The following is a 19591-nucleotide window of genomic DNA, read 5'->3' on the forward strand; positions in this document are numbered from 1 at the left end:
AGATCTTAGTTTTGTGGAGTAGTTTTTGTTTTGAAATGATTTCGTGGAGTTTGCCAAGGTGTTTTAAAATTAATTGTAATCAATATTTTGCCTACTCTGACATATTATCTTTGACCCATTTCTGGATCAACCAGATTTTTAGATTATCTATTATTTTCCATTTTCCAGTTTTCTTTTTGACTCTTAATAATTAGTGCAATTAATTGGTATAGCTTTATTTAAAGGGGTAATGAATTGACATTTATCAATTTGGAGGGAAGTTACTTAGCCTAGAATCACTAAGGTGTATCAACAAGAAATCCATTTAAAGTTGCTAAATTTCAGTATGTTTCCTAGTTTAACTATTTTCCCATATTGATATACTTAAAAATATTTTGCAGTAATTTTTTAGCTTTAAAATATTTCATGCCATTTATTATTTCATACCACTTGCTGTCTTTATGTATATCATAGACTTAAACTGGTTGCCTTGAAGCAATAAAAAATTTAGTTGTCTTCACTAGCAATTTAATGTTTTAAAAAATATGTTTTGATATATCAAGTTTTAATTGATTAAAAAAACAAGTTAATTGAGGTAGGAGACAGGAATTCTGACACCACTGATGGGTGAAGAATGAACTGGTGTGGCTCTTTTGTAGGACACTTTGACAGCAGGCATCAAGAAATCTTAAAATGTTGGTGCCCTTTGGCCCAGAAAACCCAGCTTTAAAGGATCTCCTCAGATTGTGCATAAAGACTGACATACAGGTATACATATTGTAGAGTTACGTGTAGAAGTGAAAGATAATGGAAAAACTCTTTAGCAGTAGGCAATTGATTAAACCATGCTATATCTTTAAGATGAAATTCTCTGCATGAGTAAAAATCAGATTTTTAATGCTGAATTGATGGAAAATGCTCGTAAGTGAAAAAGGAACTTTATAGAGCAATATAATCAGTATGATCCCAATTTTAATAAAAAGAGAGAAATAGGAAAAAGGAGCTCAGGAAAATGACCAGAAAAAATATATATACCACAGTGTTCCGAGTGGTTGTGTTCAAATGGTAGAATTTGGGTAACTAGTTATCTTTTTTTATTTTGGGGGTCTTTCTAATCCACGTGCACACACGTTTTTGGAACCTGGATTCTAAAATCTGAAAGTCAAACAATGTGATACATGCTAAAGCAGCCTAGTTTAGTTCTTCAGCAAAACTGATGAACTTAACTGAGGTTCTGACTACCTGCCCAGATCAGCCAGGTTCTCTGTCACTCGAGGTGTGCAGATGATCTTGGACGTGCAGAAGCAGCTCAGCTCCCCCCGGGGGCAGCTTGGTGGATCCGCTTTCACACATTCAATTTCTTCAGTGTATAAACCAGTGAGCCTTTGGTTCTTTGATCTGGGGCTTGTTCTTTGCTTTGCTTTTGCATGTCTTTTTCAAATATCCTTTATGTTCTATGTGTGTTGTCATTGTCATTGCTAGCATCAGATTATTCTTAATTGTGAATTGATTCTTGATAAGCTATGAGAAACTGAAATGACTTTTTTCCTATCTAATCTACGGTCTGTGAAAGCAGCTCTTTCCTCTGCTTGTTATCCTTTCGGGATCCTTTGAGAGACCTGTGGGTGGGGTTTAGGGATGCGCTCTCGACAGGTCCCCAGGGCGCAGGTTAGGATTCCCACCAGCCGTGACTTCTGCGTGGTTCAGCCCCCTACCTGCCGAGGCTTGCTTATTACATGTGCTGAGTATGAAATAAATGAGTTATTTTCTTTTTATTTGATATCTTACTTACTTGACTATCTCATGCTGCCTAAATTTAATGATGACATGTATGTTTATTACGAAGCTGTTCTGCCACATGATCAAAAGGTTGAAGTTTCAGACTTTCCTGGAATCCTTATTAAGCATTCCTGGGGTTTTACTTGGGAGATACCCATGACCAACCATACGGGAAGTTGGGCTGTTGGATGTTTGCTGTCGTTTCTGTGGCCTGCTGTCCCAGCATGTGTTCTTCTTGGTTGTGTTATTTCACTTGCTGGTGACTGGCTTTTATCTAGGTGGTTTCTCCCATTTGGGGTTATCTGTGACCATGACCTTGTTTCATATATTTTGGTTGTCCCTAAAAAATAATCGATGATTTACTTCCTCCCATTAGACCCTGTTGAGCAAGAGGCTGCAGATAACACAAGGATGAAGGATTTCCAGGGTGTGTGCTTGCTTCTGGCCAAGCTGGCCTTCCTTCCTTCTTTCGGAGTCTGGGGATAAACTTTGGGTCGAATTACACAGCTCAGAACAGTGGTTCATCTGTTTGCTCTCGCCGAGGCCTGAGCTTTCAAGAGTATGTGACAGGAAGGAAAACAAGGGCTCCTAACTGATGTAATGTCTGTCCTGTTGCCTGGAAGCCAGGAGCCGTGCTGGCTGTGACTGGACGTGGCAGGGCAGTTCTGATAAGCTGTGCACCTGAGGCACCCCGGGAGAAAGAGAAAGAGAAGAAAGGTCACGGCTCCCTGGGCCCTCCTGTCTGTGCGCTCCCTTCAGGGAGAACCTGAGCCTTCCTGTCCTTCCTTAACTGGCCAGACCACTCCTCTGCCTTCGGGGAAATAGGTCCTTATTCTTGCAGACGTTCCCAGGTACTGTGATTGCTCTTCTTTTAAATAAGCTATTGAAAAAATATTGTTAAAAATGACTTATATTTACATCTGTGAAATGTTTCTGTAGAGCATATTCAAGTTTCATTACATGGGGAAAAAAGTCATTTTTTTCTTTTTATAAAACACCTCTATTGAGATATCGTTCACACATCATACAGTGAACCCATTTAAATTAACGGGATTCAGTGGTTTTTAATGTATGGTTTTTAATATAGCCACAGGTGTGTACACCCATCACCACAATCAATTCTGGAACATTTTCATCACCTCAGAAGGAAGCCCTGCCCCTCCAGCCCCTGTCCGCCCCGGCCCTAGGCACCCAGCCATCCAATCCCTGTCTCTATAGATGTCTTTGTTCTGGCCATTTCATGTGAATGGAATCCTATAATATCTGTGTTTTGTGACTGGCTTCTTTCACTGAGCACGTTCTTAAGGCTCGTTCATGATGTAGCATGCGTCAGGACTTCATACCTTTTTTTAAAATTGTGGTAAAATATACATGGTGTAGAATTTACTATCTTTACCATTTTTAAGTGCACAATTTAGTGGCATTAAGTATGTCACATTGTTGTTCAAAGGTCACCACCATTCATCTCAAAAATGACTTCATCTTCCTAAACTGAACCTCTGTGTCCAGTAAACACTGATTCCTCATCCCCACCCTGTAGACCCCCTGTTTGAAATTCATTGGCTCAGTCCAAATCTGTTTTAGTTATTTCATATGTGTTTCCTGGAATGCAGTATGTCCGTTTCACATGCAGCCCTGCTGACACCTTGATTTTAGCCCCATGAGACCTATTTTCAGGCATCTGAACTCCAGAACTGCAAGATGTTAAATTTGTGTTGTTTTAAGCCACTGAGTTTGTGATGGTTACAGCGGCCATGGGAGCAAAGACATGTGTCTGATGCAGGTCAGTACAGACCAGTCCTGATGTCAGGCCCTTGCAGTCGACTGGGCAGTGGCCACAGCACCTGCAGTGTGTTCAGGTGGCACTTGGTGCCCTCCTGCTTTGTCTCGTGTCTCTCAGCATCAGAGTTAAAAGCAAACACTCTGGAGCCAGACACCTGCGTTTGAGTCCTGGCTCAGCCAGTTCCCTTCTCCATGAAATGGAGGCAGTACCAGCATCTGCCCTGGAGATTGTCAGGAGGATGACATGCTCTAAGCCTCTTTGGGGACACAACATTGCAGCCCAAGGGCGCCATGACTCTAAGCTCTTACCATGACTAAGTGAAGTATGGCTCTTTTACAGAGGAGTGAATTTTTGAGGTTCAGAGAGGTTTAGCCACGTGCCCAGGATTCCACAGCCAATTAAAGTGCAAAACTGGGATTTAAATCCCTGGTTCCCGGTCTCTGAAGCCTATGGTTTCTCTTAGCATGATGCCCTCTGCCGGGAGGATGGGGCTGTCCTCTGAGAAGCTAACAGTCTAATTAGCCAAGACTAATGCACCGAACCTGTTGGAGACCAGTGAGAGACAGTGAGTTCTCAAACGGAGCAGGGAGGAGTTCGGAGAGGGAGACTCAGTGGGACAAGGGTTAGTCTTTATCGAGCTTCCACCATTTGGGGCCACTGGGCCTTTAGAATTGAAATTAGACATTACCCCTGCCTTCAAGGAGCCAGCCGGGAAGTCAGCGAAAGCTTCTCAAGGAGGTTGGATTTTGAACTTGGTCTTAAACAGTAGGCAGTTTTTAGATAGCAGGGAGGAGTGAGGAGTTTCCAGACAGGAAGAGCAGGAGTAAGTGGTTGTGGTGACAAGCCGTATCGGGGAGGGCTGGGTTTAGCTGCTTGTAACGAGGACCCCAGGCTTAAACAACGTGGGGATTTATTTCCCTCCTGTGTTAAAGAGGCTGGAAGTGGCCAGGCTGGGCAAGTATGGCCGTTCCAGGGGCCTGATGGGGTTGTAGGCTCTGCTGTTCCTAGGATGTCACTCACTCTTAATCTCATGATCTAAGAAGCTGCTAAAGCTCTGGCCACATGCACTGGTCAGGACCCGGGTGAGAAAATGGAAACAACACTAGGTGTTTCAGCAGACCTAGAGAATTTAGTATAGGGGTTGGGTGAGCAGTGGGTGGAGAACCGAAAAAGCAGAAAGGGAACACAGGTGATTAAAGCAGGCTTCTGGGGCTGGAGGGCCCTGGGAAGAGTAGGGTGATCAGAACCTGGAAGCTGAAAGGAGGGGCCACAGAGTTGGGACCCTGACCTCCACGGAGAGGGCCCTGCTTGGCCATTGCTGGGACCCTGACCTCTGAGCTGGACCCTGAGAGGGGACCCCGAGGCTGGTGCTGGGGTTGCCCCTCGAGGTGAGGGCTGGAACAGACGTGCTGCTACGGCCTCATGGGAACAGGAGCAGCAAGCAAACACCACCTTCCTCCTGCCTTCCAGCCTCCTTCCCGTGACGGAAGCAGCTGATAAAGGAGGCGTGTAAGCAGCGGGGTCCCAGCCCAGCATCACCTCAGAGACCTGCAGTGTGGACCTGGAGCTCAGAGGCCGTAGCTTAGTCCTGACACACCACCGCCTCCTCATTCCAGACAGCAGGATGGAGGCCGGGGAAGCGGGGACAAAGCATGTCTTAACCTGATTTCCCGAAAGCCTCACAAGCACTTCCTTTATGTTTTATTTGCCAGCACTTGGTCTCACAGGCCCTCCTCGCTGTAATGGCAGCTGGCGAATGAGGAGCAGAACTTTGAAAATGTTTGTGCCAACGTTAATACAGCAACAGTAACAACCTCCAGATAAATGTTCTCCCTGTTATCTTTCTTCCCCACACAAACTGAGCTCTTTTGCTTGGTCTGGTTCTTGGCCGTGCTGGTCAACGTGGGCTATACTATACCCTCTGTGTGGTTGGGCATGTGATAATGGAATTTAGCTTCGTGTTTCAGCCTCAGTTTGGGGAGCACAGCTTCACAAGACTTTTCATGGGTGGAACAGGGAAAGAGGCTGGTGGCTCCTGTGACTGAGGGACATCATTCTAGAAAGCTGTGCTTCAGTTTGCTGATAGCTTTTTCTCCAAAAGTTGTGTGTATACTGCTGTGTGATATTTTTTTTTCATAAAAACTGTATAGAACTTTATTGTTTGTAGTTATTCCTTTTAAAATTTTTTGGGGTGGGGAAGGTAATTAGGTTTATTTATTTATTTTTTGTTGGGAGTTCTGGGCATTGAATCCAGGACCCCAGGCATGCTAAGCTTGCGCTCTACCACTGAGCTGCACCCGCCCCCACTGCCGTGTGATACTGATGAACCCGACATTGTTGAAGCATCTAGTCCAGACACTGTCCCACGCTTTTGAATTCTGTCGTGGAGTTTTATGTCTGCTTTCTTCATTAGAGTAGAAGTTTCTTAAGGGCAAGGAGCAGAGCATATTTCAGTTTTGTGTTACCCTAGCTTCCTTATCTTTGGTAGTCAGAGTGGAAGGTGTAGAGTGTTGAGGTGTCCCATTTCCTTTGAAAGCTCCAATAAAATTGACCAGTTCATGTTGCAGGCTTTTTGAAAATGCCATTTGTCAAAACTGGTTGAGGAGGGGTGGACCTTGGAACCATAATTCAATTGAAAAGTCCTAGAGGGGATGGTTTGTCTTACTCCAAGATTATAACCTTGTATGCTAGGAATGTGATGGAACTTTTGCATCAGAGATGAATGTGGGCTGGAAGGAATGCGTCTGGGATTTCCCCCATTCCCAGGGCTGAAGAGGGTCCTCACTCCTTGTCATTATCCCAGGCAGGTGCACACATGCAACAATAACAACAACAAAAAACTTCCCTAACGCTACTCTAGAAGAACAGATTGGGAATCTGCCTGATTTTAATGTGACTCATGGAATTGATCTGCAAACCATAGGGTTAATCATTTATGTTGCAAGTGTCCTGAGAGGTGAAGTGAATATTTAGAACAGTTCTTGGGGGCTGGATCCTGACTTCTCATCCGCGGTTATCCAAGAAGAATGATTTAGTTTGCTTTCAAAATAGATACTCACCATCCTCTTGTTTCCGACAGAGGTGGCCTCAGTAACATGCTGTTCCAGTGCTCCTTACCTGACACTCTGGCCACCGTTGGTGACGAGCCTCGGAAGGTGCTCCTGCGGCTGTACGGGGCGATTTTGAAGATGGTGAGTCCCTCGGCTGCTTGGGGACGGGAGGGACCTGCTTGCAGTTCTGATACTCTTTCCTAAATTACCCGGGAAGAGATTTAAAATGTTAGTGGTGTTATGAAAGCTATTTCAATATCTTGCTTTTGTTTTAAAGGGGCTGCACAACTTGGTTTTTGTTTATATTCTAAGTGAAATCCCATCTTTACTTGCTGTTAGTAAACTAGTACACATATTTCCAGCTTTCTATCCAGAGAAAGTACAATGTTGGTTAAATCTTTAATCATGTTTGATGGTGCCTAGATTTTCCACACATTGAAATTTTCAGTGCAGTCTTAGTTTGTAAAATTCTTATGTGGAGAAGGTGTTGTTTTTATAGCACAATCAAAAAGAGTTTACAGGATAGTCCCAGTGGAAGAGTATGATCTCAGGGAAGCTGAATTTGGGGGTGGGGGTAGAGCTCGGGGGTAGAGTGTGTGCTTAGCACATGTACAGTCCTGGGTTCAATCCCCAGTACCGCCATTAAAAAAAAAAAATCTAAAAAAAAGAATCAAGGCTGAATTTATTAACTACCTCCCTTTGAGATCCCTTTCTAAACTTTGAATTTGTTAAATTCTTAATCTTTCTAAATTTTTATATTACTGAAAAATTGAATCTAATTTTCAATTAGAGTGCCTTATTTGTTGAACTATCTTAAGTAAGTATATAAGATCTCCCAAATGTCTGAATTTCTTAGAAACTATTTATACCTTGAATTTATCATTTTACTGACCACACATACAAATGTGAGTATATTTCTACGTTAGAATTTTGGTTTCCATTTAAATCTTCTTTGGAAGGGCCCATTTTTAATCTTCGTGAAATGGAGAATAATTTTCTTAGTTTTTTAAAAATGCTAGTCTTTTCAATTAGAAACATTAAAGTTAAAATGGCATTCTGGATGTTAACTCAACTAAAAAATTGTCATAATGTGACTGAACCTTTTCACTGGATAGTTTTTCCTTAACCCTGTCAAGCTACGAGAGTGGTTAGGCCCGGAGAGTGTTAGAAACAATCAGCGTGTAGTTAGGTACACAGGCTGACTCGCAGCCCACCCGGACCCCTGACGACAGTGCATAAGCAGAATAGGGTCTGAGTTTACCACACAGTTTAGTTTTTTTACTCAATCAAGTTGCAGTTTCAAAGAAGTTTTTGAAATACCCAATTAATGTCCTCTTGGCACTTTTAATAAAATTAATCTTTAGCACCCCCCCCTTCTTTTTGGAGAACTTTCTATAACAATTAAGTGCCACTTCTGCTCATTTGTTTTATGTGCTTTCATTTAAGCAATACTTTAAAAATACTTTAATAACCAGCTGCTGGAATTGCATGTGATATAAGACTGTTGTTTAAATCTGATTTCTCAGGCTTTCATTTCCATTTATAACTTAAATAGGAGAGTTTTAAACGTGCACCACGCACTCCTCCTGAGCCAGGCGTTGGGCCGTGCTCTCTAGCAGCAGGGCAGCATGGACACGAGGGATGCTCTGGGTCCGTGCTGTCCAGCATGCTGGGCACCAGCCACGTGTGACTCTCAAAGGCTTGAAATGCGGCAAGTGCCACTGAGGAATGGAGTTTTCGATTTTATTTATTTTGATTAATTTAAACCGAAGCAGCTGCACGTGGCCGGTAGTGGCTGTGTTGGCCAGCATAGCTCTCCAGCGTGCTGTGTTAGGGCTCGGTCCCGTCCTGAGAGCCAGCTGCAGCACAGCCTGCGACTTCGCAGGTTCCTTTCCCCCGAATGAAGATTCACCATCCGTAGCTATTATTTGGTCCTATTTGAAATTTTAGCAGCCTGGAATTCTTACCTTACAGTACTTAAGTGCAATAGAAATGTCTGGAAATAGACTTTGTTTTAACAGAATTCTACATCCCTATTTATTGTTAAGGGTGGGAAAAAAAAAAAGACTATTAGGTAACTCAGAAAAACAGAATGACTGAAGCCACTTAAAATGGAATTAACTTTTACCAAACTGATAGGACAGAATATGTTTATGTGCAGCTCTGATCTGTGGGTGACATTCCACATTTAGCGTCTCGATTCTATTTTTACTAGGCTGTTAGTTTCTGTTCCTGAAGCTACAGCTACTGATGAAGGGCAGGAGCTGCGCCTGAAAGCATGTGGGTAGAGAGGGAAGCAAGTAGCTCAGTAGCCAGAAAAGCGGCACGTCTGACAGTCTCCCAATTGGCTTATGAGACAGTAAACTCATTTTTATATATTAAAAAAAAAAGCCGTTCCTTTGCTGTATAGGTGGGACTCTGTATCAGTATAATTACTCAGTTGATCGAGTCCCTGGTTCAAGTACTGCTGAACTTTTTTGCTGAAGTTCGAACTTAATAAAACTGGGAAACCTACAGCCTCAAGTCTTTTTGGTTCCCAAGTTCTTCAGGGTTGGCAGGGCCCTGCTGCCAGTTAGTTTCAGATGTTACTGGCCATTGTAAACTCTTGGCCACTTGAACACTTTGGCAGCGTGAGGAGAAGAACAAATTCAGGAACTCTGAGAAAGGACTTCGGTCTAGGGAAGGAGGAAGGTGGAGGCCGAGGCCAGGGGGCCAGGAAGACTTGAGCCAGGCGGCATGCGCCTGGGCTTCCACAGCACTGCACCAGGGATTTGACAGTACATTTAAACTCCTCTTCAGCTGTTTTCAACTCAGATTTAAAATAGCTGTTATTTATTTTGTTGCTGGAGCCTGGGTTCAGTCATATTGCTGATCAGTTCTTTGCAGTGAATCTGGCCTAGAATGGAAGGAGGGATATTTACAGTGTACAAGAACACTTTGGTTCCTATCATAACAACAACAAAAAATGGCCAGAATTGATGGTAACTTGTCAGGATTTGCATCAGCTGAGAGATGTGACTGAGCAAATACGGAGCCCAAATAATAGATCACATTACTTTCATAAATGTATGGATTAAAGACAAAAATATCGTACAGCTCAAATGTTATGCTTTCCTTATTTTTCCTCTACCGTGGAGGAGGGCACGTTCCTGGACACGTATGTGCACTTACACAAGTGTAGCTGGTATTTCCTGAACCAGCCTGATAAATGCAGTCGTGGCCTCCTGCAAGGTGGGTTAGGATAAGCTCCTGCCTTGAAAAATGTTAACTGATGCTTGTACATAAGGATAGACTTACGTATTTTCTCAGAATATGTAGCTGTTTTGCTTACTGGTTTAGCTTAGTGTGTCCCTTCTTTCCCTTCTCGTTTTGAGCTTTTGAATTTTTTACCTCTGCAGGAATCAGATATTAAGTAGAAGTATTTTTTAATTTACATTTACAATCATTTACAAGTAACTTGGTTTAAAATCATTTGATACCTCTCGACTTTCTCATTTTTCTTCATCTCAGTGCTGCGAGATGTCTAACTTCTTTCATTGCCGTAGCGGCACTGATAAGACTGCTCTTTGGTGCAGTTCATGTAGGGTCAAGTAGCAGAAAGCCAAGGCAAAACCTTCTGGTTTAAGCTTACAGTTCTGCCCCACAAACATCTGTCTCTTCCAGCCCCCGTTTCTATGTAAGATGAGACACCCACAGACTTCCCAGGTGTTTAGGATTTGTATTCATTTTCGGGGAATTTTATGAAAAGTCCCGTGTTGGACAAGGGACCGAATGGGTCCTCTTGAACAAGATAAGATACACACACAGCTGTTCGAGAAACAGCTATACAATATTTGTAGGAAATTATTAAACAAAACTATTGGTCTGATCTGAAAGCAACGCAGGTCGGTATAATTTAGGGTCTGTTTTTCACGTAGGCTCGCTTTAACTTTAATGAGGAGGAGGTCATCCTCATTCAGCTGCGCAGACGATGGAAACCGAATGCAACTCTAAAATTACCCATGACTAAAGTAGGTAGGACAATTGAGTAGGAGTTTTGAGGAGTACTAGTTTAGCCTCTGCCGTTGTGCAAAGAGATATAGTTGCTAGAAGAGAGCGTGAAATGATAGAATTCGCTGTCCGTGTAACTTGATTTTTTTCCTTTCTGGTACTGGGAAGGAACGTGAGCTCTGCATCGTCCAGTAGCAGCCTTTCACAGGAGCAAGTCTGGCTGATTACAAATAACCAGTTTGCTTATTTATCATGAATTGTGGAAGACACAAATGTCAGTACGTATTGTTCATTCAACGTAACCTGTGCCAGTAGGCGGAACCTCGGAGGATGCTTTTGTCCTTCCCTCTGTCGGAGCAGTGACTGTGTTGAGCCCGTCCCTTCTGTGCATGAATGGAGAGATTGGGCCTCACCGTTCTGAACAGTCTCACAGGCATGAACGTTTATAATTCACCAAAGATCTCTCGAGTGTTGTCTGGGAAAATGTTTTTGTTTTGTTCTTTGAGTAATAGAAGGCTAATATTAGTGCTTGTTGAAGTACTAACCATAATCAAATTAAAGGCATCAAGGCACAAGGCAGATATGTATTAGTGACTCAGAAGATAAAATTTGGGACATAGTCTTTTTTGAATCCAGAAAACAAAATGTTATCTTCCCTGTTTTCTCGTAACCCCAGTTTATTTAAAAATTCAGTCACAGTAAAATACAGAGCAGCCCGCAGATAGTAAACTGTTGGCTACTGAGAAGCTGGCTACTGACAGCATTTCCCTCCAGAACTGAGGCGGTGGGACCCGTGCTTCTGCATGCTGAGCCCCGCTCTGTCCCGAGCAGCTGGGGACACATCCCTGCTGGCTGAACACGGTGGATTCGAGACTTTTCCTCATTGTGTTAGGGTCATTGTGAGTTTCAGTTATTTTGTTTACTCTGCTTAACAACAACAACAACAACAAAACCCTTGCACTTTGAGTATGATATCATTATTTCTAAAGTAGGCTAAACTACCCTGTCAGAAGTAAAACATATTTCTAGTATTGTATGTTCCCATTTAGTCTCACCTAGTATTTCTTCAGTTAAGACTCTCCAAAGACAGTTGCCAAATTACTGTCTATAGTCCTTCCATACCTGCTTTGGTGCCTCATTTTGATAACTAAATAAACCACAGACTACCGTGTCTAATTTTGACATATGCAAAGTGTCTTTGTCTTGCTGGTCTTAAATGTTTGGGATTTATAGCATGAAGCCAATACAGATTTCTGGTCCCTGGAACGCTGGTGTGACCGCAGCCTGCCCTCCTGGGAAGGAATGTCTGTTGGGTGGCGTGAAGGGCACCTGGGGGTAATGTACCACCTTAGCTGTCTGTGCATGTGTTCTCTGCTGCAGGCTTGCCCATGCGGTCGTGCCTGGAGCACTCTGGTTTCCAGGTGACAGACACGATTCACGGTATAGTATGAGTCCTCTGAAGTTGGAGCATTCTCTACAGCTTTAATTTCTTTCTTTTAGTTCTTGGTTTCAAGAAATGTTTCTTTAAAGAGAAAGTCGTGATGCTTTCGTTAAGTAGCACCAGCTACAGTTTGTGCGTGTTTAAGATGTAAGTGGTTAAGATTTCAGAATGTTATGTAGTAAATATATCACCTTTTGTTTTGGGTTTTTTTTTCTGTTTTATTTTTTTGTCCAAGGCAAATCAGACTCCTTTCTTCTGTTTCCTCAGTAGAAAATGACAAACGTTCAGTAATTATAGAAATTGATGGACCCTCAACTTGAAAATTCGTAAGGAATATTTAGCCTCTTCTTCCTTCTTACCACTTTCAGCATTAAGGAAACACCATGCAAGTATTGATATTTGGGTTAGAGTTAGAAAGACAGTTTCCTCTTTGTCTTTAGCATTTAGTGTCCTCCCCCACCCTGTACCTCCGTGAAGCTCAGTGGCACGGCTCGGCCCTGGAAGTAGACACAGGCCGGAGGAGCGAGGGCACTCTGCCTGGAAGCGCGCTGCTTGCAAGTCAGCCCCTGGGATGCTTACACCCAAGGTGCTCGGAAGCCTTTGGAGTCTTGGGGCGGAAGGTTACCCTGGGTCAGACAAATTTTGAGACATCCCTGAAAGGAGCCTTCTTTACCTGGGCTTCCACTCACCTGCCCTTCTACTAGACTGTGTCTGCCTAGAGCCTTTAGAAGTCCTAGGCTCTTGTTGCTGTTCATCAGGGCATCGATTTTGCAGAGCCCAACAGGGTCACATTGTTTTAGGTTGTTCTTTGGGTAGGTTGCATAAGGTCTAGAGACTCACATAAAATGTTAGAAATCATTTGTCTGTTTCATCTCACAAATATGGTTTTATTAAAGTAGTTTAATCATGAAACCAGTTCCCTCATCATTAGCAGAATCTTTTATTTAAACCTATTGAAATGATGAGAGTTTATTTGGCTTAAACAAATTTAAAGAAATAAACCTGTTATATTGTGGAAGATCACCTGTAACTTACTTTTTTCATAGTCTTCTTTAAAGTACAAAAGCCTTTAAATGCAATTTTGTCAGAAAAGAAACATTTGAAAACTTGCACCAAATATATTTATTGTGAAAGTAACATCTACTTTAAAACACCTTTTAAAGTAAAGTAAAAAGTGAAAGTCCTCTATTGGCTCATCTTATGTCCCAGCTAATAGAATTAGGCTTTTAGGAATTTAGATTTTAAATTTAAAAGTGATTGGTTGGGGGGAGGGAATAGCTCAAGTGGTAGAGCACCTGCTCAGCATGCATGGGGTCCTGGGTTCAATCCCCAGGCCCTCCTCTAAAAATAAACAAACTAATTACCCTACCCCACCAAAATAAAATAATTAAGTAATACAGTAATAAAGTATTAAAAAAGTGGTCAATCAAAAATATGTTTCAGCTTTAAAAATCTTCTATAACTTTAAAACAGTATGTAAACCACATCCCCTTTATTATTGCTACCACTTTAGCCTGTTTTCTACATCGCATTCTAATGAAACTCAAGGATTGTAATGAATACTTGCAGATTCTCTTGAAGCCAAGCCCGAAATAGGAAGAAAAGAACAGGGAAGGTGGGAGGGAGTCAGTGGCAATATATTTTTAATCATCATTGGGTTTCTTCTTTTTTGTTTTTGTATCCTCTTTCTAGCCTACAATTCACTTATTTATTTAAAGCGTACAATTCAGTGGGTTTTAGTATGTTCATAGAATTGGGTGTCTTCTTAAGCATACCTGATGCATTCTGACTTCTCAGGTCTTAAAGTTGCAGTGTGTAAGAAATGTTTTATTACGGAGAATTTCAGATGCATCCAAAAGTTGACAAGAAGAGTGTAATGAGCCCTGAGGGCCCACTGCCCATCTTTCTCTCCCACCAGCCTTCTCTCATCTTTACCCTCATTCATTCTCCAGGGTTATTCTGAAGCAAGTTCCAGACATCATATTTCTTCCATGAAGGTTTCAGTCTGTCTCTATTTAAGCTGATTTAAAAAAAAACAATGGAGCGGGAGGATATAGCTCTGCAGTAGAGCACATGCCTAGCACGCACACAGTCCTGGCTTCAATCGCCAGTACCTCATTTAAAAACATAATGAATGAATGCATAAACCTAATTACCCCCCCAATTGACCAAAATAATGTTCACATAAAACATTTAAATAATAATTTAATATTAAATAACCAATTAGTGTTCAAATTTCTAGTAAATGTTAAAAAAATTTTAGTTTTATTTTACAACTTTTTGAAAGCTAATTTTTATTAATATACAAGTTAGTTGGCAAGGAATTTGGAGTCATGTTAAATATTTGTACAGTATGTTTTAATACTGTTTCAAATTTTTGCTTCGGAAATAAAATCCCACAAATTCCAAGTTATATTTTACTTCCTGTCTTTCTGGACACAAGAGTCCTTGGGCCTGTTTTTTGGTGATGTTGTCTCTTGTTGCCTTAGCTCTGCAGGAGGCCTCTCCTCTCCCCTTTCAACGTGCTGGGTTTGAGATTTCCTGGTCTTATCTACAAGGTTGAGGGATCTGAACATTCTGTACTGAGGAAACAGAACAGAGGGCTGGACATGGCAGAAGTCCATATTGCCTTCATGATGGTGCTCTTACAGGATAAGTAATGCATTCACTTGGGGGTGGGTTGGAGGGGGCAGGGGTGAGGAGGTTATTAATGGGTTTCATCTCTACTCAGGGTGCTAATATGTTAAAAAGGAATGGCTTTGAGAACTAAGCCAATTTGTAAATTGGATGAGGTGACTTGCTTTTGAGAGCACCATTAGACAAGGGAAAGGGACTTCTGTTGACTCAATAACCCATTAACTGTATCTCCCTAAGAAGATACAGTTCAAGTAATAACAGCAGAGGAATAACCATAGTCATTGAGAGTTTTGTACAGGTCAAATCCCGTTATGACACATTTCAGAATGTCCAAATTCCTTATTTGTCTTTTCCTACAAAGTATCAATATACAGTATACCAGATTATAGGACTTTTTTGTCCTTAACTTTCTTTGGGGGAGAAAAAGCAGAAGGATTTAATATTTGGGGGACATTTCAGCCACATTCGGCATTCTAATTAGCTGTAGCCACTTCCCCTGCTAGTGGGATGGCTGTGAGTCTGCCCATGGCCGGTTGTCTCCATCGCCCTTGGTTGCTCCTTGAGCTTCACAGCGCAGGAGTGTGTATTTAGTCGTGCTGTCTAAACAGTATGGTTAGCACCCGGAGTTGCTTGGCGCTTTGGGGGAAGACCAACATTAAATTAAAAGATAGAGTCCCTATGCATTAGGAACTTGCAAATATAGGTCTGATGCACTCAGGAGAGTGTTGGAGTTTAGGGAGGAGTAAAGCTTTCATGGCGCCTACTTACTCTTACTCCTCCCCTGGTCTTGCCACATCATACATCAAGCCATCAACAAAGTCCTAAAAGTATTTCTGGCACATTTTCATTTTTGTAGCTTTCATTGTAACGGGATTTAACCTGTAACATCTTTTCATCAGAGAAATGCAGATTACACAAATGAAAATATCATATATCCCCCACTTGTACTTTCTGTACTTCGTACACAATGTACTTAACTGTGTGTTAGAGATATTATCGAGTATGTATAGGTGCAAGTCTTTTGCAGATAGCTTCACATGGACGTAGACATTTATTTTGTTTACTTTTATATCAAGTAAACTAGAACATGTACTGCTTAAACAAAATATGCATTAAAGCGTCTGTGGAATGTTATTTCTGTGTGTAATCAATGGAGTGGTTGCTTTAAATCACTAGGTTTTTGATGGTGCTAGAGTAGCTGGTGTTGCTTAACGTGGCATTTTTTTTTCCTGTCCACACTTTCTACCCTTGGCACAGGTATTTTTGATAAAGCTGTGGAGTGGAAAGGTATGTTTTTCATGGGACGTTTAAGAATCTCTTACCTTAAAATTTTTAAAGAGCCTCCTTTATGGCCGTCGGTGTCTGACTTTGTCAGACTAGTTTAATTGCACCAACGTGTTTCTAGGGGCGGTATTTGAGTGTAACGTTGTGACCTGACATGTAAGTTTCTGACTTTTCCCCACCCCCTAATTAAAGGTAGTATGAAGGTTTTCAAAGCACCTGTGGTGGGGGGGTTGCTTTTACAAGGTAAGATCTGCCGTGAGGAAAGGATGTAGCCAGCGAGTTGCTCCTGGTATTAACAGTCCAGTTGTGTTATTGATAGAATCCTCGATACCAATAATTTGCAATTTCATTGAGGAAAGTGATGTAAAAGTATCTCTAAGTATGTTAAGATATGAAATAAGTTTAGGGACTGTATTATATCCACACGGCCCTCTTTGCTGGAGGAAGAATTGACACTGAGCCAGGGACAGCCTGACAGCAGGGCTGGGCTGGACAGCGGGAGTCGGCGGGCCTGTCCACGCAGCTCCTGTGCTGACTTCCCTGCCTGTGTGGGGTGTCCTCGGGCCCTGCCGACCACTGCTTGCTGCAGGCATGGGCACGCTCCCTGCCCTTGCAGGAAAAGAGCCTTCCTGGGGACAGCGTGGACCCAAAAGAACCAGCCAGCTAAACTGGTGAGCCGGCCTGGCCATTTGTCTTGAGGAGGCCTGATTGGGAGAGCGCCCCCCAGTGACTTTCCTCCAACAATGAAATTGTGAAAAGGTACTCAGGGCGGTGGTGAGACACAGCTGTGTGGTCTCAGCAGCACACCCCTTTCCTTGTAAAGAAAAGCAGCGATTCCTCGGGTGTAGGTACCAGTGCTAGGCACTGGTGGTGCATTTAGACCGTCCTGAGGGCATCGGGGGGCTGAGAAACACTCGCTAAAGTGATGTTGTGTAAACCCTGACTGTTCTGATGGTTGCAAAGTTAGTGTCTGCTCAGTGTCCCCCTCTCACCGGAAGTGTTTGCTTTTTCTCATTCATAGAGGTCCTGTAATAAGGAGGGATCCGAACAAGCTCAGAAAGAAAATGAATTTCAAGTAAGTAATTAAGTCCCTTCTGCGTCTGTGTGAGGTGTACGCTCTCTGCTCTGACAGCGCCTCTTCCCGGCCCCAGAGAGCCCTGCTGTGTCTGTCCGAGAGGACAGGCTTTCGGTACATTGGGCGCCACCTCAGGGAGACCCAGCGAGCCACAGGGGTTCCCATCCTCTACTGAGAGCTTAGGGAACGGACGTTTGGTGTCTTTAGGGCCATCTGAACAGCTTTTGGGGTGCTAAGAGGTGGCAGCCTTGGGTAACCTTTGTGTGTGATTCTCTGATGTGAAGGCGACCTGGCTTTCCCACCGTGTCACTGCCCAGCTGTCCCAGTGGCCCCTGTTCCCCCGGGCAAGAAGGAGTGTTTTTTCCTCTGTGTGGTACCCAGGTCCAAAAGGCTTCTTCCTAAAGCACCAGATTTGAGTGAAAATGACCCTGCTCTCTGAAATGCATGTGTTCAGAAGAGCTTGAGGCCGAGAGCACTGAGGTATCGACCTTCCCCTCTTTGAGGCTCAGAAATGGGGAGTCTGGAGTAGTGATCCCCACACTCTCCAAGTACGTGCAGATTTGTATATAACGGGCGGGTGGGTATAAGATGGGTATCTACACCATGAGATCTACTGACTTTACTCACTGTACACTAGTTATTGAAATGACTGAGAAAGAGAAATTAAGAAAAGGTGAGATTGTGAAGGAATGAAAATGCTGATACTTCCCCCTCTCGTTTCCATGGGTGTTCTGCTCCTGGGGACTGTGGTCTGGAGGACCTGGGACTTGTGCTGTCTAGGGTGACACCGACTGAGAGGCCGTTGGGTGGGAAGTGACTGACACTCCATCTTCAACCCTTCGGGACCCTTCGTGTGGAGACCCTCGTCCATCTGGGTCATTTAAACTGTTGGGTCCTAGGGCCTCCGTGACACTAAATCCAGAGTATACTTTTAATTCTCATTTTATCTTGACTTAGCAGCTAAGGGAGCTACGACAGAGACACAAAGTGAAGGCCTCTCCTTTCATCCCCTCCTCTTTGTCTTCTTTCTCGGCTCTTCTCTTGTCTTAAGTGCTCGGAGTCCCCAGCCCGAGGGCCTGCTCCCCTGCTGCCCTCTCTCCCCGGTCTCGTCCTTGCATTTCTCCTAGAGACCAAGGGTTTGCAGCCCCGCTCCTCCAACCCTCACCCCTGCTTGGGACGAATGCCAGCTGCTACTCTTCGTCTCCTGAGGTGTCTCCCCACGTCCAAGACTGAATACACATTCCCCTCCTCTCCCCTCCCCCAACAGCAAAGTCAAAATCATCCTCTTGGGCAGGCCAGGAAGCAGGGGTCATCTCCGATACCCCTCCCCCGCCACTCCCACGTCCAAGCCACAAGTCTTTTGGTTGTTTTCCTGGGACCTTGGCTCTGTTGACTTTCTCTCCATCTGTACTGGCCACCTGCCTAGTCCATGCTGCCACCAGCTCCCCTCTGGGCTTCCATGTCCACTCTTGTTACCCACAAACTGTTTCCTTCATCATTGTCAGAGTCAGCCTTTTGAACTGTTTACCTGATCATGTCAGCCTCTTGCTTAAAATCCTTTGGTGGTCACTCTGCCTTGGGCCAAGTCAGGTGGGCTTTATCCTACCAGGTCCATGGCCTGTGGAGCTTTCCAGTCTCATCTCACACCGTCCTCCCCTGTTCCCTGCTCTCCAGCCATGTTGCCATAAACTGTGTGGTTCCTTCCTGCTCCAGGGCCTTTGTAGGTGCTGCTGCTTCTGGCTGGAATGCTCCATCCTGCACCCATTTCCCACTCCAACTTCCACTTATAATTTGGACTTCAGCTTGAAGGTTGCATCCATAGGGAGTCCCTTCCTGCTCTCAAACTAGGCTTGCCCCTCCATTTCACGTTCCCACAGCACTGTTTGCCTCTCCTCTGTACTTTCAGGGCTGTATGTAAGTGTTCAGTATTATGTGATTGATGTCTGCCTGCTCTTGTGAGAGTGAACTCAGGGCGGGACCTAGCTACCTCTTGTGGTCTCACTTGGCTCTGCTGCCTGGTGTGAGGGGTGCAGTACAGAATCGTTGAAAGCTTGCCACAGCTCTGGAATATTCTGCCCCTTGCCTGTGGGTGCACACACTTCTCATCCCTTCCTCTCATCAGTCCAAGATGCCCTCGCTTCAGGTGACCTGTGAGTCACTCCCACGCCACTTCCCCCCAAAGCTGGCTGGGTTTCCACTTCCGCCTGGGGCCCAGCAGTTAATAGTCAGAGGTGCTGTGACTTCGTTTATGATTCTTTTGGGTCAGGATGTAGGCAGTTGGCTGTCAGAGCAGGGAAGGTGATTGGTCTTGTCTGAGCCTTTTTGGATGGCTGGTCTTTGCCCCCTTCTGAAGGTTTCCTCCCCTGACTCGCGCTCTCTGGAGCCCCGCTGGCCCCGGGGCCCCTCCCCCGCAGCCCCTCTCCAGGAGGACGTTTTCCCATCACCTGCCAAGTGCTTTTGGACCACTGGTGGGTTTGGCATCTTCTTGCTCCTTCCTCGTTGCTGCTTCTCTGTTGAAAACCCCAGTTCCTTTGAGGCTTGTGCCCTGGGGCTCTGCCATCCCCACCCCTCCT

The 19591-nt window shown here is 43.9% G+C and overlaps 1 protein-coding gene across 7 annotated transcripts in view; it reads left to right on the forward strand.

Moving 5' to 3' along the window:
* CHKA (choline kinase alpha) overlaps nucleotides 1-19591 on the forward strand; it is a 55557-nt gene that overhangs the window by 14088 nt on the left and 21878 nt on the right. For 3 of the 7 annotated variants that reach the window (XM_074371619.1, XM_074371613.1, XM_074371616.1), the window contains exons 2-4: nucleotides 6621-6732; nucleotides 15917-15946; nucleotides 16965-17018. In XM_074371619.1, coding sequence (XP_074227720.1) covers nucleotides 6621-6732; nucleotides 15917-15946; nucleotides 16965-17018 — 196 coding nt within the window. The remainder of the gene's footprint in view (nucleotides 1-6620; nucleotides 6733-15916; nucleotides 15947-16964; nucleotides 17019-19591) is intronic. The other 4 variants (XM_074371615.1, XM_074371618.1, XM_074371617.1 and 1 more) reach the window with 2 other exon arrangements.

This window comes from Camelus bactrianus, chromosome 10 (genome assembly GCF_048773025.1).
Source record: "Camelus bactrianus isolate YW-2024 breed Bactrian camel chromosome 10, ASM4877302v1, whole genome shotgun sequence".
NCBI classification, from domain to species: domain Eukaryota; kingdom Metazoa; phylum Chordata; class Mammalia; order Artiodactyla; family Camelidae; genus Camelus; species Camelus bactrianus.